The following is a 12704-nucleotide window of genomic DNA, read 5'->3' as shown; positions in this document are numbered from 1 at the left end:
TGCTTCCCAGCTCTGCCTCAGGTGACTGTCAGACACCCTTCCTTGCCTGCTGGCAGGTGTTTGCCATGCAAGCACTGATGGAAACCCACAACCTGGTAAGAAAACCAACTTCGTTGCTTAATTAAAGCCGTCATTTAAAATCACCAGTCTCCATCTATGAACACTCTGGTTCACCAACAGAAACAAGACCATTTAGAAGCGCTAAGGGGTGGCACTGTCTTGTTTTCCCAATCTAGCAACTCTTCACACAGCCCTACCGAGAAGATCCTGAACAGACACCAGCTCCTGCCCAAGGATCTGGTCCCTTGGAGGGTGTCCCTGCCCATGGCAGTGGGGTTGGAACTAAATGATCTTTGAGGTCCCTTCCAACCCAAACCATTCCATGATTCTATGATCTAATGCAGATATCAGAGGGTCTCCCCTCATGGTGGGGGACTTTGAAGAAAGCCATAAGCATCTTGTTTTATGTGACAGTTGCACCAATTCCCCAAGACAGTTTTCCCCTGTAACTGCAGAGTAGGAAGAAATATCAAGTCAAGGTCCCTTTTCTTGGTAACAAAGGATCTGTAAAGCAGTGCTGCTTTCAAAAGAAAGCCCTCCTGACTGAGCTTCTGAAGAACATCCCAGGAGCAGACTGACATACTTTTACTCACCCCTTTAAATAAGTACACCAGGGAGCTGAAGACCCACCCCAGGAGAAGCCATGCCATGAAGGTCACTTTCTCCTTCTGGAAAGATTTAATGTTGTCCAGCGATGAGGAGAAAAAACTAAATTAAGTGTAACTGAGTATAACCAAAGGCAACAAGAAAAAAAAAAATAGGCCAAAATTTACAGTCATCCTCTTGTAGCTGCAGATGTGCCCCCTGAGATTTCTTGCTCCTCATCTCTTGTCGCTGCTTCCATTTATCTGCTAGCTGAGCTACCCGAGTTTTGTGCCAAAACAAGCCAACCAGCTAGCTGCTTTGTGCTGTGAACGTTATTTTACCCCAAGAAGCAGCTGAAGGTACAGCTACACCTAGAAATGGATGTACCTACACCAGGATCACTAAAAAACTACTTGACCAAAGGCACCAGGACAGCAGAACCTCCTGAGGTTGGCAGACCACTGACCACGCAAGAAACCTGAACCAGGAAACATCCCACGGCAAAAGCAGCATTACAGAGGGGAGGTAAAGTTCCAAGGAAATGCTGCAAAACGCTATCAGAAAACACAGGAACCAAATCTCAGCAACGAGGAGATGTGAAAAGGAAGAAGAGGAAACAATGACCTGCGTACGAAGGAAAAAAAAATCTCAGGAAGTCCTCCAATTACCAGTGTGAGGAAGGGAAAACTGTTCAAATACAGCACTTGGAGAAAAAACCCTCGGATACAGTGACAGACATCAGCCCCAGATAGGACAGCACAGTGGTAAAACTGGGCTGTATCTTATCACCCAGAAATTGAAAAGAAGCGAGTTTTCACATGAGACGTGGTGCGCTGCCTTTACACCAGCGTGTGAAAGAGCAGGAAGACAGGCAAGGCTCCCCGGTGGAAAGAATGATAGGAGAAAAAAGGAAAATTTCAAAGTGAAATGCTTCTCCAGGCAAAGGAGAAAAAGACGCTTTTTCACAGGCGTAAATGTCAGTTTTAGAAAAGCCCAATCTCAGCCTACGACTCTGTTAGAACAAAGAAATGGAATGATAAAGGAAGATTCTACGAGAGAGAAGGTCAAACAAACTCCCTGACAACCATCACAAACGACAGGAGTTTCAGAAATGAGCGTTTCCCCTCCTGCAGGGGCACGTCGAACAGCAAAGAGCTGCCCAAGTGACAAGGAAGGTGATTTTCTTTCCAAAATCAAGGTCCCTCTTTCCACCACTTCCCTTTTTCCTCTTCTGGTACATTGTCCCTTCCCCGTTCGTTAGCCTGGCCGTCATTTCTGCTTTACAGCTGATTTTATTGTGAAACATTCCACCAGCTCACAGAAGGAGATGGTTTGAGACAGGAGATTGCACGTCCGTTGCTTCTAGTTCTTTCCACAGGTTATTTTGTCAGCTTTGGAAGAAGATACGCCTGTCTCGCTCACTGATACCGCGTTGGCACGCTTCGGAGAGCCTGGCAGCGGGGCACCACGGGTCCTGCTCGCCAGGAGATAAGGACTGCTCATTACTTACAAAAAAAACCAGGAAAAGAATCAGAGGAAGGAGGAGTCTGCAGCTGTCCCGGAGGGGCTCCCAGCCCAGGGGAGCAGGAGGTGCAGGTCCCTGGACCTGGCAGAGTTTCTCAGCAGGATCCCCCGGGGTGGAGAGCGGCTCCTGCGCAGCGCTGCCGCCACTGCCACCCTCCGGCTCCGGGCGAAAATTCGCTTTTCTCGGCAGAGAAGCGGCTCTGAGCCCGGGAGCCCTTCGGAATTTAGCACCTTTCCATCCCACTGGCAAGGAGAGGGCTGGGAGGAAACCTGGATGGGAAACTTCCCATCGGTGAGCAGAATCTGCTCAACAAAACCCTCGGAGTGGGCAGCCAGATGAGTTGCTGTGTAGCTGCCAACTCCCATTTAATTTGGGGGTACCAGCTTGTCCAGCTTATCCAGCCAAAGGCTGTGGACACCAGCTAGTGACCACCTCAGTCCTCTGATGCCGCTGGCTGACCAAGGCAGGAGCAGGAGACACGTTAAGTTTATCTCTTTCCGTTAGAAAACCTTTCGTTCTGGATCTAGGGGCACATCCTGGCCAACACTCTGGGAGACGTTGTCCCAGATCCCCAAAACGGCACGTGTGGTGAAGATCAGGATGCAAGAACTCCTGCGATGAACAATTAAAATGAGCAACTTCCCCCAAGGCAGTTAGGACTATATTTAGCTCTGAGGGAAATTCCCTTTCTGAATTCTCTCCGTACTGGTTCACGCAGAGGACCAAGTGTGATGTCACAACACACAGCGCTGAGCGCTGCGGGCCAGCAAACCCCGAGTTCACCCCTCAGAAAAGATCTTTAAAAATGCTGCTGAGGTTTTTCATCTCACTTAGCTGAAGAGACAGCGCAGCACTGGGGAGGCACACCCCCCAAAACACGAGAACGGATGGCAGGCATCGTTAGAAAGGGTCAAACGCCGTTTTCCTATTTTGCGGGCTTTTAATGGCAATTTGCACAACAGTTTACAAATTTGGTGTTATGCACATTATCTATCCATGAAAAACGTAAGTTAATTCAGCTCTCAGTTGAGAAACTGTTGTAAAAATGCCCTTGCCAAGGGCTGGTACCTCCTCCTGAAGTTCTGCAGTAACACAGCGGAGCGAGTTTCTCGTGCTGAACCTGCCTGACCTGCCGGCCCTGCTCCAGCCTGCACATCCCTACGGCTCCTTCTCCACTGGCACCGAGGTGAGGACCTGGCAGCTTCAGAGCGCTGAGGGGGGTGGACTTCCAGCGTGGCAGCCGCAGGGCTCTGGTGTGACTCAGGCAGGAAGCGGACAGCGCGCTCCGGCCCTTCGCACGGCAGCAATCCAGCCTCTCTCGGAGGGATACCGCTCGTGGGGGTGCAGCTCCCAGTTGGCTGCTGTCTGGAGACCCTCGGTTCTGCTCTGGAGCCCAGAGGACAGCGAGTGTGCTGCGGGTCGGTGCAAAGTGCCGCGGCACAACACTAGGTGGCAACTCGTACTCGTGATGCTACACCAGTGCTACCAGTCCCTCACGTTTAGGCGTAACAACTCACCCGCAGAATTCTGTTCAAAGGAAAGATACGGAGACCTGAGCCCAAAACACAGACAGCAGAACAGATCAAAGCTGGAGAATTCCAGGTGTTCAGCTATGTTAGTCCTCAGCAGAGGACGGGAAATCACTCAAAGGGTACTACAGCCTGGAGTTTTTCCTACCTGAGCTGTTTCCATCATCTCGATAATTGGCCTCTTAAAATAAAACTTGATTTCCAGTAAGACAAACCTTTCACTTTCAGTCACTTCAAGCTGATTCAGCTTCATGCCTTCTCAGCAAGAAAAAGCCAGCAGCAGGGTTTTGCAGAGAAATGCAAATAACAAATTAACACAAATTAAACCTGCAGTCAGCCTGGACTGCTGGAGAAAGTGCGGGCAGAGCAGGTGGGTACTGTGATAAACACCCCAAGAGCTCTGCCAAGGGCAGGAAAGTCAGGACTTTCCCTCCGGAAGAGCCCAAGAAGGGTGTTAAACCTCTCACCTGCACACACACACGGGAGTTTTCCCCACGCTGAGCGACAGCTGTTTCACAAAGACTTGCCCCCCCCCCAACACTTTCACAGAAACACAACCATTACCCTGACAACCAGATCGCCCGTTGTCGTACAGTTTATATTTAATGTGTGAAAATAAAGGGAGCATTTTGCAGAAGTCCCTGGAGGAGAGGGAAGAGTAAAAAGATGGTGATGAGCAGTCAGTTGGCACAGATGGAAACTGCTCCCTGGGAGCTCCCTTCCCCCTCACCTTCCTCCCCTCTAAAGAGCGCAGTAACACAATCCACAAAGGTAACTGAACTCTTGTGGGAGAATTTGTGGCACAATAGGCTGCAGCTCCTTTCAAAACGGATTCGTTTCATTTATTTATTTTAAAGTCCACCGATCATCACAAAAAAAAAAAAAAAAATAACCCATGGGAAATGCAACTAAAGAGAAAAAAGTCCAACCAAGACCTAAGAACCCAGAGCTAGGAGGAGATGTGAGCCTGTGCTGCACGGCGCGGGTGCAGCGCAGGGCGAGACGACGCATGCGCGCTGCGGGCAGGCGTGCGGCCAGAGGTGGGTTCCCTTATGTTAACCGCTGAACGATGACAGCGTTGAGCAGGTTGGCTTCCTTCAGGGTTTGGTTCTCGTCAGTCAGCTCTTTATTGGGGAAGGTGGTCATGAGGACGAAACTGGTGGCAGCCATCACGGGCCGAGCATCTACTATGAAGAGCCGGATGTCACGGATCCTGTCCGAAGGGATCAAACACACCGGGGTGATCCTGTTACTGAACAGTCTGTAAAAGTGCATGGCAACAGCCTAAACTCGCCCTTCCCAGAGCATGGAACCCTGTAGCTTGCTTTTCAGCTAACAGCAGGGGCCACAGCCAGACAATCTGGATTTAACCCACCCCTCTGTAGGCTCCCATTTAGGGAAATAACACAAGCTGCTTCATAGGTTAAAGACTTTCAGCTAAATGTTCTCTAACACTGCTCGACCAGAGTATTTGTCAGGCAGCTGTTTGAAGCTGAAGGCTCCTGAACCCTTCAAGATGAAGAGATTAACAAATTGCTTGACACCAGCTGCTGTAAGCGACTGAGCTCATCACACACAGCATAATTTAGATGATCTCAACTCCCAAGAGCAGCCACAACAGCGACACTGCTTCTATTTCCTGCACCTGATCACAGAAGGAGGTTTTTCTAACTTTTTGCATCATACTTTACTCTTACAGAAACTGGAGGAACAAGTATAAACAAACTGCCATGCTCTGAGATCAGGTAGGCGAGGAGGACTTCAGGAGGGAAGTGTAACGAAGCAGCAGGGTACATAAGCCAGCTTTGCTTGTCCAAGAGAACTGAACTGCTCTAAGAGGAGCCCTTGGTGCTCCACTCAGCCCAGGGAACAGCCCAGTAGAAAAGTCTGAACTGAGTCAGCACAACTGAACCAAGTTCCTAATATCTGACACTTTCTAAAGCCCCTAGGAGAGATCCAGTCTTTTACAGCTGACATTAAGGCAAGTTCTGCAGGTAATACTGAAGCTCCCAGGTGCAGTCTCACTAGGTATAACCCATCACTATTTGGAAAGCAAATCCTATCCTTCCGACAGTTAACAACTGCCTTAAAACCTCACAATAATTTTATTCCTCTTCACCTACACAGAAGGATCCCCAGAGCTCCCTTTAGCAGGCTAGCCAGGATTCTAACATCTGCACCATCGATGCAGTTTGCAGTATCACTCGGGCCTTCCCAGTTAGTAACCTGTGTTTCCTGCTGTGTTTGTACCTGTGATTGTGGTTAAACTTCTGGACCAGTCGCCCGCCGTCAGCGAGCCGTATTTGGATGTTGGTGACGGGCTCCGACTCATCAATAGTGATGGCAGAACTGGCTTTGGCTTCGTTCTCTGCCTGCTGGGCTGGCGAGCTGGTGCCCATCACCTGGGGCGCAGTGCTGGGAACAGGGAGACACGAGGTGAGCTGTTAAAAACCAAAGGACTCACCTGGCTGCAGGGTGCCAGGAGTCAGGCAGCGAGCTTATCGCCTGCGGGGCCTGACTCCCAGGGCTCCTAGTGAAGAGACACCAATGCAAGCTGGGAGTGAGAATTTAGGAGTCAGCTAGGCAGCAGGAACTTTTCAAGAACCTCTACCATCTCCCTTCAGAGCTCCACATGATGGGTCTTCACACATCCACAGGAACAGGGGCAGTGTAACTTGGAAACACCGCTTCTGTGTGACATACGGTGGTGGTTCCAAACTAGGGACCCACCTCCTGCCACAGAAGGGCTGAGCCATCTCGCAGCACACACCAGTGAGCCTCATCTCCTCTCTCAGAGGTACACCTCCCACACCACAGGCACCGAGTGCCTTCTCTTCAGAAAGGTGAATCCAAAGGCTCAACCCAGCAAAACTCGAGTGAGTGTCTCACATGACACACACAGCAAGCCAGTGCTGCTGTCTTCTCACCTGCCCAGCTTCTGTCCTTCTCCAGTAAAAGCTTTGAAGACACTCTTAGGTTTCACATACTCCTCATCACGGTGATCCTCCATATCCAGGTTCACTTGTCCGCCCCGCGCTAACCTGCGCAGCTCTGCCGGGACTTCCCTGCAAAGAGAGTGTCCTAAGGCAGCTGCCTGAAGAGGCAAGTCAGGAAAGCACGGAGAAAAAGTGCCAGCCAGAGACTTCTGCAATTTCAGGAATCCCAGTGAGCTGTTGCTTAATTAACAGGGCAGATGCACACCTACCCACTAACAAACACCCATTAAAGGTTACTTTTCCCTGGCCCTCACCTGGAGTAACACGATACGTTAGAAATTCTCAGCCCAAATACAAATGTCTGTTTGTTCCTTTTGAACTCAAGGCCTCACACAAACCAAGGCCACTTCCCATTTATCCAAAGTAAACGTTCAAGTCTGCCCTCCCCTAGTTTCCACATTAAGAATCCAACTCTAGCTCAGGTGAAATGTGCCATTGATTCAGCACCCTGAATTCCACAAACGATTGTGTTTCAGAAAACAGCTCTTCTTTCTCTCCGCTCTCGCTACGTACCCTCTGCGGATATCATCGAGAAACTGGGCATTGGATGGATCCTGGTAGCTCCTCAGTTCTCCACTGTCCAGACTGAATCCACTCTTCCAGAGCTTCAGTACAACGTGCACCTGCAGCAGTCCCCAGACAACAACCAGCCCCACTGAAACATCTCAGTAAGAAAAATAGCCGGACGCGAAGCGAAACGTTCCTGACAGGTAGAGGAATTTCAAGGTGCAGAAAACATTCCACCCAGGCTCCTCTGGGCTAGAGGGAAAAACCCAAAGCACCAACTATGTAATGGTCATGCATCAATTCCTGGAAGGTGACACCACAGACATCTTTTTGCTAAATATGGCTGAGGAGCCAAGAGCAGGCAGGGCGAGGAGCCTAAACGAAGCTCCCACCGTGGCCTAGATGGGTGTTTGGCACAAATCAGGCACGAGAGAATCTTGCACTGATGCTGTTAGCTCCACACCTCTTTGTCAGGTAAAGAAGAGTTAATCACCCAGTGCTCTTTGCACACTGCTTTTCACAATCCACACTTCTAAGGAACACTCAGATTCTTAATTAAAAGTTAATCAAAAAGCTGCTTACCCAAGACCCAAGCATCTACTACTCTGTAATCAGAAACCCCATGAGAAGCAGGATTTACCATACTCCCGTCCTCTGGAATTTCTATCAAGCTTTACAACAACCTGAGCTGTGCAGCTACAGCAAAGCAATCCCTGGGGTGACATCTACAAAACAGAACAGAGATACTCACATCCTGAGCAGCGTTCTGTCTCCTCTCTCCTGCCACATATGCAGACTCCTCCTCTGGGGTAGCCCCGAGGCGATACCCTCCCCCTGCAAAAGGCTGCGAGAGAGAGGGGCAGGGAAAGGGGTTATGGAATGACACAAACCCACGTTGGCTTGCTTCCCGTTCCCCGACACCCTAATGGATGAACCATTCATGGATGAATGGTTCATGGCACCAGCAACATCTTTTGTCCTGCAGGCACAGTCACAAGCTTGAACAAGTTAATAAGTACAGCACAAGGAAGTGGCTTCTCTTGCCTGTGACACACGAACTGCAGCTGCAGTAAGAGAGGAGCACAGGTTTAGCTGTCCTTTTAAGATAATTTGAGGACTCCCCAGCACCAAACAGCTGTCACCGTGGGAGCCTCAACTGAAATGGGGAGCAGAAGGAAGAAGAACTCATCACTGCTCACTTTAGGCTTGCTCGTCTCTCCACCACTCTTGGCCGTCCGGTCAACTGCCACCGCACCGTGCTCTTTTGCTCCTTTGAACAGATCCTCCACCAGCTCATTGGGGCTCTTCTTCCTCGGGGGACCGACGATCTGCTGTCCGCTTCTCTCTGAGCCACCAGCGTAAAACCTAACAGAAAGCACACGGCTTTTGGGTAGGACTGAACCGCTGCTTCTCCGGGAGACACAGGATGCAGCAGTTTTATATCAGGATTCACTTGTTCATATTTGTGCAGCTTGATGAAACAGCGTGGATCTACAAACATCAGCTACTACCAGCATATCTCCTCCTACTGTAGTCACTTACAAGTTCCTGTACTGCAGAGACTTTCTTTTTATGCCAGTTACTGTGAAATCATCCATCGATCGAGAGCAATAAAGTGATAATAACTCTCAGACCTAGCAAGAGAGACAGCCCAGACTGACAAGGCTGTTTCAAACGCTGGTACCAGCTGTATTACCATTAACAAGACTTCCAGCAAGCCTCTGACCTGTCACATGGAAGAAGATGGGCAACATCTAACTGGCATTTGAGGGAAGGCACATGTTCATGCCACACTGAAAGATCAACACACACAGGAGGGATCTGAGCTGGAAGCAATGAATGCATAGTCAGTGAAGTGCAATTAAGCACTTCTGGAAGATTGGGTTTATGAGCCTCCAGCTGGCTTGTAACAAACAGCAAGCTCCCATCTGGTTGCAGAGCTACCTAGGTTGAGCCACTTTAAGACCAGCTCCATCGAATTTACCTCACCTGTTAAACTTAAGGGTATGTAACTACTTACAGCTGACATTGTAGACCACTTTCCTCCACCATGCTCCCACTGGAAAGGGGACCTGCATTTTTCTTTCCACCTCCCCACTCCATTATACTACCCTAAGCAGCACTTAAAAAAAACAACCAAACAAAAAACCTCAATCAAAAAACCCCACCAACCCCAGGCAGAAATAAAACCAATCCTTGCATTTTTCCCACATTTCCATTCTCTGTGGACCCAAATATGATCTGGGCTTTTTTGTATTCTAGCTGAGGGCTTCCACATCCTCCCTCAGGCTTTCTCTCAACAGCACAATTCAGCGGTGAACGCTGGTGCTTACGCAGCCACGCTGAGCACGTGCGTGTGCACAGACTTTGCACTGCCCAACCTTTCTGTGTCGCACCCGAGATTTTTCACTACTGGAACTTCCTATCGACGTAAATCTGTTTTTTAAAACAACCTGTGCACAAGCGGTAAGCCAGCCATCACCAAAGTGCAGGAATAAACAGACAGGTTTCAAGTCTTTAACTGAAAACTTACCGCTGTCCCTCCTCCTCTTCATCATCATCGTCCTGCGCAGGAATAAGGTCTCTAAACGATGTTACTCTGTGGTCACTGCAAGAGTCCACCAGGGAAGTTTGTCAGCATCGTGACACGTTTCAACCACAGAAGCTCCCGAACGCAGCAGTCAGGCTGACTCTGTCCTACTTTTAGAGTCTGAGTCACTGCTCTGCGATGACAGGTCAGCACTGGTGTGCCCGAGGGGTGAAGCGAGCCCTTGGACCTCCCCTGCCAACAGCACCCACAGAAAACGGGCAGGTGCACTGGCAGAGGCTCAGATGGTGGCTGCAGGCACAGCAGACGTGGTGAGGTGTCACTCCCCGTCCTTGCTCACATACTGGATTTTGTTCAAAGAGCCACCACTTCCCAACCTGCACAAGCACAGGTTTCTTTTCCAAGCCCCACGACAGTCCTGCTCCCACATCCTTCCCCTCTTGTTTCTGCCAAGGCTGTTAGCTGTGATCCAACCTGAAACGGGGTTCCTCTGCAACACGGACTTCAGTCACCAAAGCCTGAACTGAGATCCCTTTTCCTTCAAGACTCTGCTGGTTTGGACTGGGACAGAGTTAATTCTCTTCATAGCAGCTACTATGGAGCTGGTTTGGATTTGTGCTGGGAACAGTGTTGATAACACAGGGATGTTCTCGTTATCGCTGAGCTGACGGCGTCAGGGCCTCTGCTGTTCTCACCCCACCAGGGAGAAGCCTGGGGGGCTCAAGGAGCTGGGAGGGGACCCGGCTGGGACAGCTGACCCCAACTGAGCAGAGGGCTGTTCCACACCATTTGACATCATGCTCAGCACATGAAGCTGGGGGAGAAGGAAGGGGGAGATGTTCGGAGTGGTGGTGTTTGCCTTCCCAAGTCACCGTTACGTGTGACGGAGCCCTGCTCTCCTGGAGATGGCTGAGCACCTGCCTGCCCATGGGAAGGAGTGAAGGAATTCCTTGTTTTGCCTTGCTTGTGTGCACTTTTGCTTTACCAATTCAACTGTCTTTACCTCAACCTGCGAATTTTCTCACTTTTACCCTTCTGATTCTCTCCCCCATCCACCTGGGGGGGAGAGAGAGAGCAGCTGCGTGGGGCTGAGTTGCTGGCTGGGGTTAAACCATGACAAAAACACAGTCAGGAACTCTTTCTCTTTAGAACTGGAAAACATTTCCCTACTGCACAGGGAGTTGGTAAGGCAAAATTCACTTCTTTTTGTAAAATGCTTGAATTGATCAAATCAGGTGTCACACGAAATTACAAAATGTTTTTCCTGTGGAGATACAACCTGCTGAAACGAAAGGATCACCAACCGGTGTCTTCTAGCCTCAAAAGAGAAATCAAGTTTTTCCTGAGCCATGAGGCAAGTTGTTCTAACTGAACTTTGGAATAGTTGTGTAATAACATCTGTGCTTGCGATGTATAAATGCTGTTTTCACAATTTCTAGAGAGCCATACGAGATGAAACAGACCGAAACGCAGAGCTATTGCTCCTGAAAATTAACATACATCGATGCTTCAGACAGAGCTCGTGTTTTCACATAATTAGTTCTCACTGTCAGGTTTACAAACCGCCCAGTCTGAGCTGAAGCTCTCTCCTCACCTGGCCGCAGTGCCTCTGGAGATAGAGCTAGGTGTTGGCTGAGGAAGAGTCAGAATGTCTTCATCACCCCCGTCCTCGTAGAAACTGGCGAGCGCGATCTGGAAAGGAGCATCGCAGGAGCTTTTTCAGCACGAGAGCAAACACTCCAGAGCAATGGCAAAACCACACACGCCTAACCCAGCTGAAGCTCCTGTGATGTTGGACCTCTTACGGCACATCAACACCAAGGGCATCTCATGAGGAGCTGTGGCTGCCCCATCCTGGCAGTGTTCAAGGCCAGGCTGGATGGGGCTTTGTGCAACCTGGTGTAGTGGAGGGTGTCCCTGCCCATGGCAGGGGGGTTGGAACTGGATGGTCTTTGAGGTCCCTTCCAACCCAACCCATTCCGTGATTCTGTGCAATTTCACCCTCTGGAGGTCCCGGCTTTGCCACCTTCCACTGTCCGGCGCGGTTACGGCACGACTCTCACCGCCACGGCGATGCCAGAGCCACTTCCCGGACCACAGCCCGTTACTCCGCAACATTTCTGCGGGGCTGACGCGGGAATTACCGCTCGGAAACCGCCGCTGCTGTGACCGCCACGGGCAGCGCCGGGGTTTAACGCCGCCGGACCGGCCGGAGCAGCGGCCGATCCCCCCTCGATGCCGGGGCGCTGGGGCGCTACGGAAAAACCAACGAGCGAACCGCGGCTGGCGTCGGCCCCCGGACCCGCGGCACCGGCCGAGCCCGACCCCCGCGGCTCGGCGGCGGCCCGGGGACTCAGGAGACCGAGCTCCGGGCCCGGCGCTTCCCCGCCGGCCCCCAGGCCCGCGGCCCGGCGAGGGCTCGGCGCTGCGGGGCTACCTGGAGGTCCCAGCCGGCGGACTCCAGGAAGAAGCGCGCTCGCTCCTCCTCCACGCCGGTCACGGCCACGAACTCCCTCAGCGCCTCCTGCCCGTCCGCCATCTTGCCGCGGTGCAGCACCGGAACCGGCCGGGCCGCGCTCCCGCCCCGCCCCGGACCCTCCCTGGCGGCAACACGCACGATCGCCGCGCTCCAGGCGGCCCCCGCGCACAGCGCCCCCCGGCGGCGCGGCGGTCCCAGGCGCCGCCCCGAGCCCCGCCGCGATCGTGCGGAGCCGCCGCCGCTCCCGGGGGCTGCGCGGCCGTTCCCGGGCTCCCGGGCCGCGGGACCCGTCCCGCTCCCGCCGCTGGCGGGGCCGCGGGTACCCGGGTGTGCCGCGGGGGAGCTGCGCCCCGCGCCCCGGGCTGGGGGCCGGCGCCCGAGACCAGCGGCGCAGAGCAGCCCCGGGCAGCCCCTGCATCTCGGCCCTTTTATTTCCAGGTGGGCACGACAAAGCTGGCGGTGGCCGAGCCCCGGG

At 51.9% G+C, this 12704-nt stretch overlaps 1 protein-coding gene across 3 annotated transcripts; it reads right to left on the bottom strand.

Moving 5' to 3' along the window:
• Positions 1-4705: 4705 nt before the first annotated feature.
• Positions 4706-12290, bottom strand: NSFL1C (NSFL1 cofactor). Of its 3 annotated transcripts, none has more exons than XM_086622940.1 (9): positions 12188-12290; positions 11345-11442; positions 9736-9810; positions 8402-8585; positions 7954-8046; positions 7209-7318; positions 6627-6764; positions 5950-6114; positions 4706-4912 (listed from the first exon to the last, which is right to left on the bottom strand). In XM_086622940.1, exons 1-9 carry the CDS (start codon positions 12287-12289, stop codon positions 4750-4752), a joined length of 1128 nt encoding a protein of 375 aa, XP_086479066.1. In that variant the 5' UTR covers position 12290; the 3' UTR covers positions 4706-4749. The 3 variants fall into 3 exon arrangements, with proteins under 3 accessions (XP_086479066.1, XP_086479065.1, XP_086479067.1); XM_086622939.1 differs by having other exon boundaries at positions 8402-8567; XM_086622941.1 differs by lacking the exon at positions 7954-8046 and having other exon boundaries at positions 8402-8567.
• Between the last annotated feature and the right edge of the window lie 414 nt (positions 12291-12704).

Source organism: Tauraco erythrolophus, chromosome 18 (assembly GCF_009769465.1).
Source record: "Tauraco erythrolophus isolate bTauEry1 chromosome 18, bTauEry1.pri, whole genome shotgun sequence".
Classification (NCBI taxonomy): domain Eukaryota; kingdom Metazoa; phylum Chordata; class Aves; order Musophagiformes; family Musophagidae; genus Tauraco; species Tauraco erythrolophus.
This window is presented reverse-complemented; position numbering and strand designations above follow the sequence as displayed.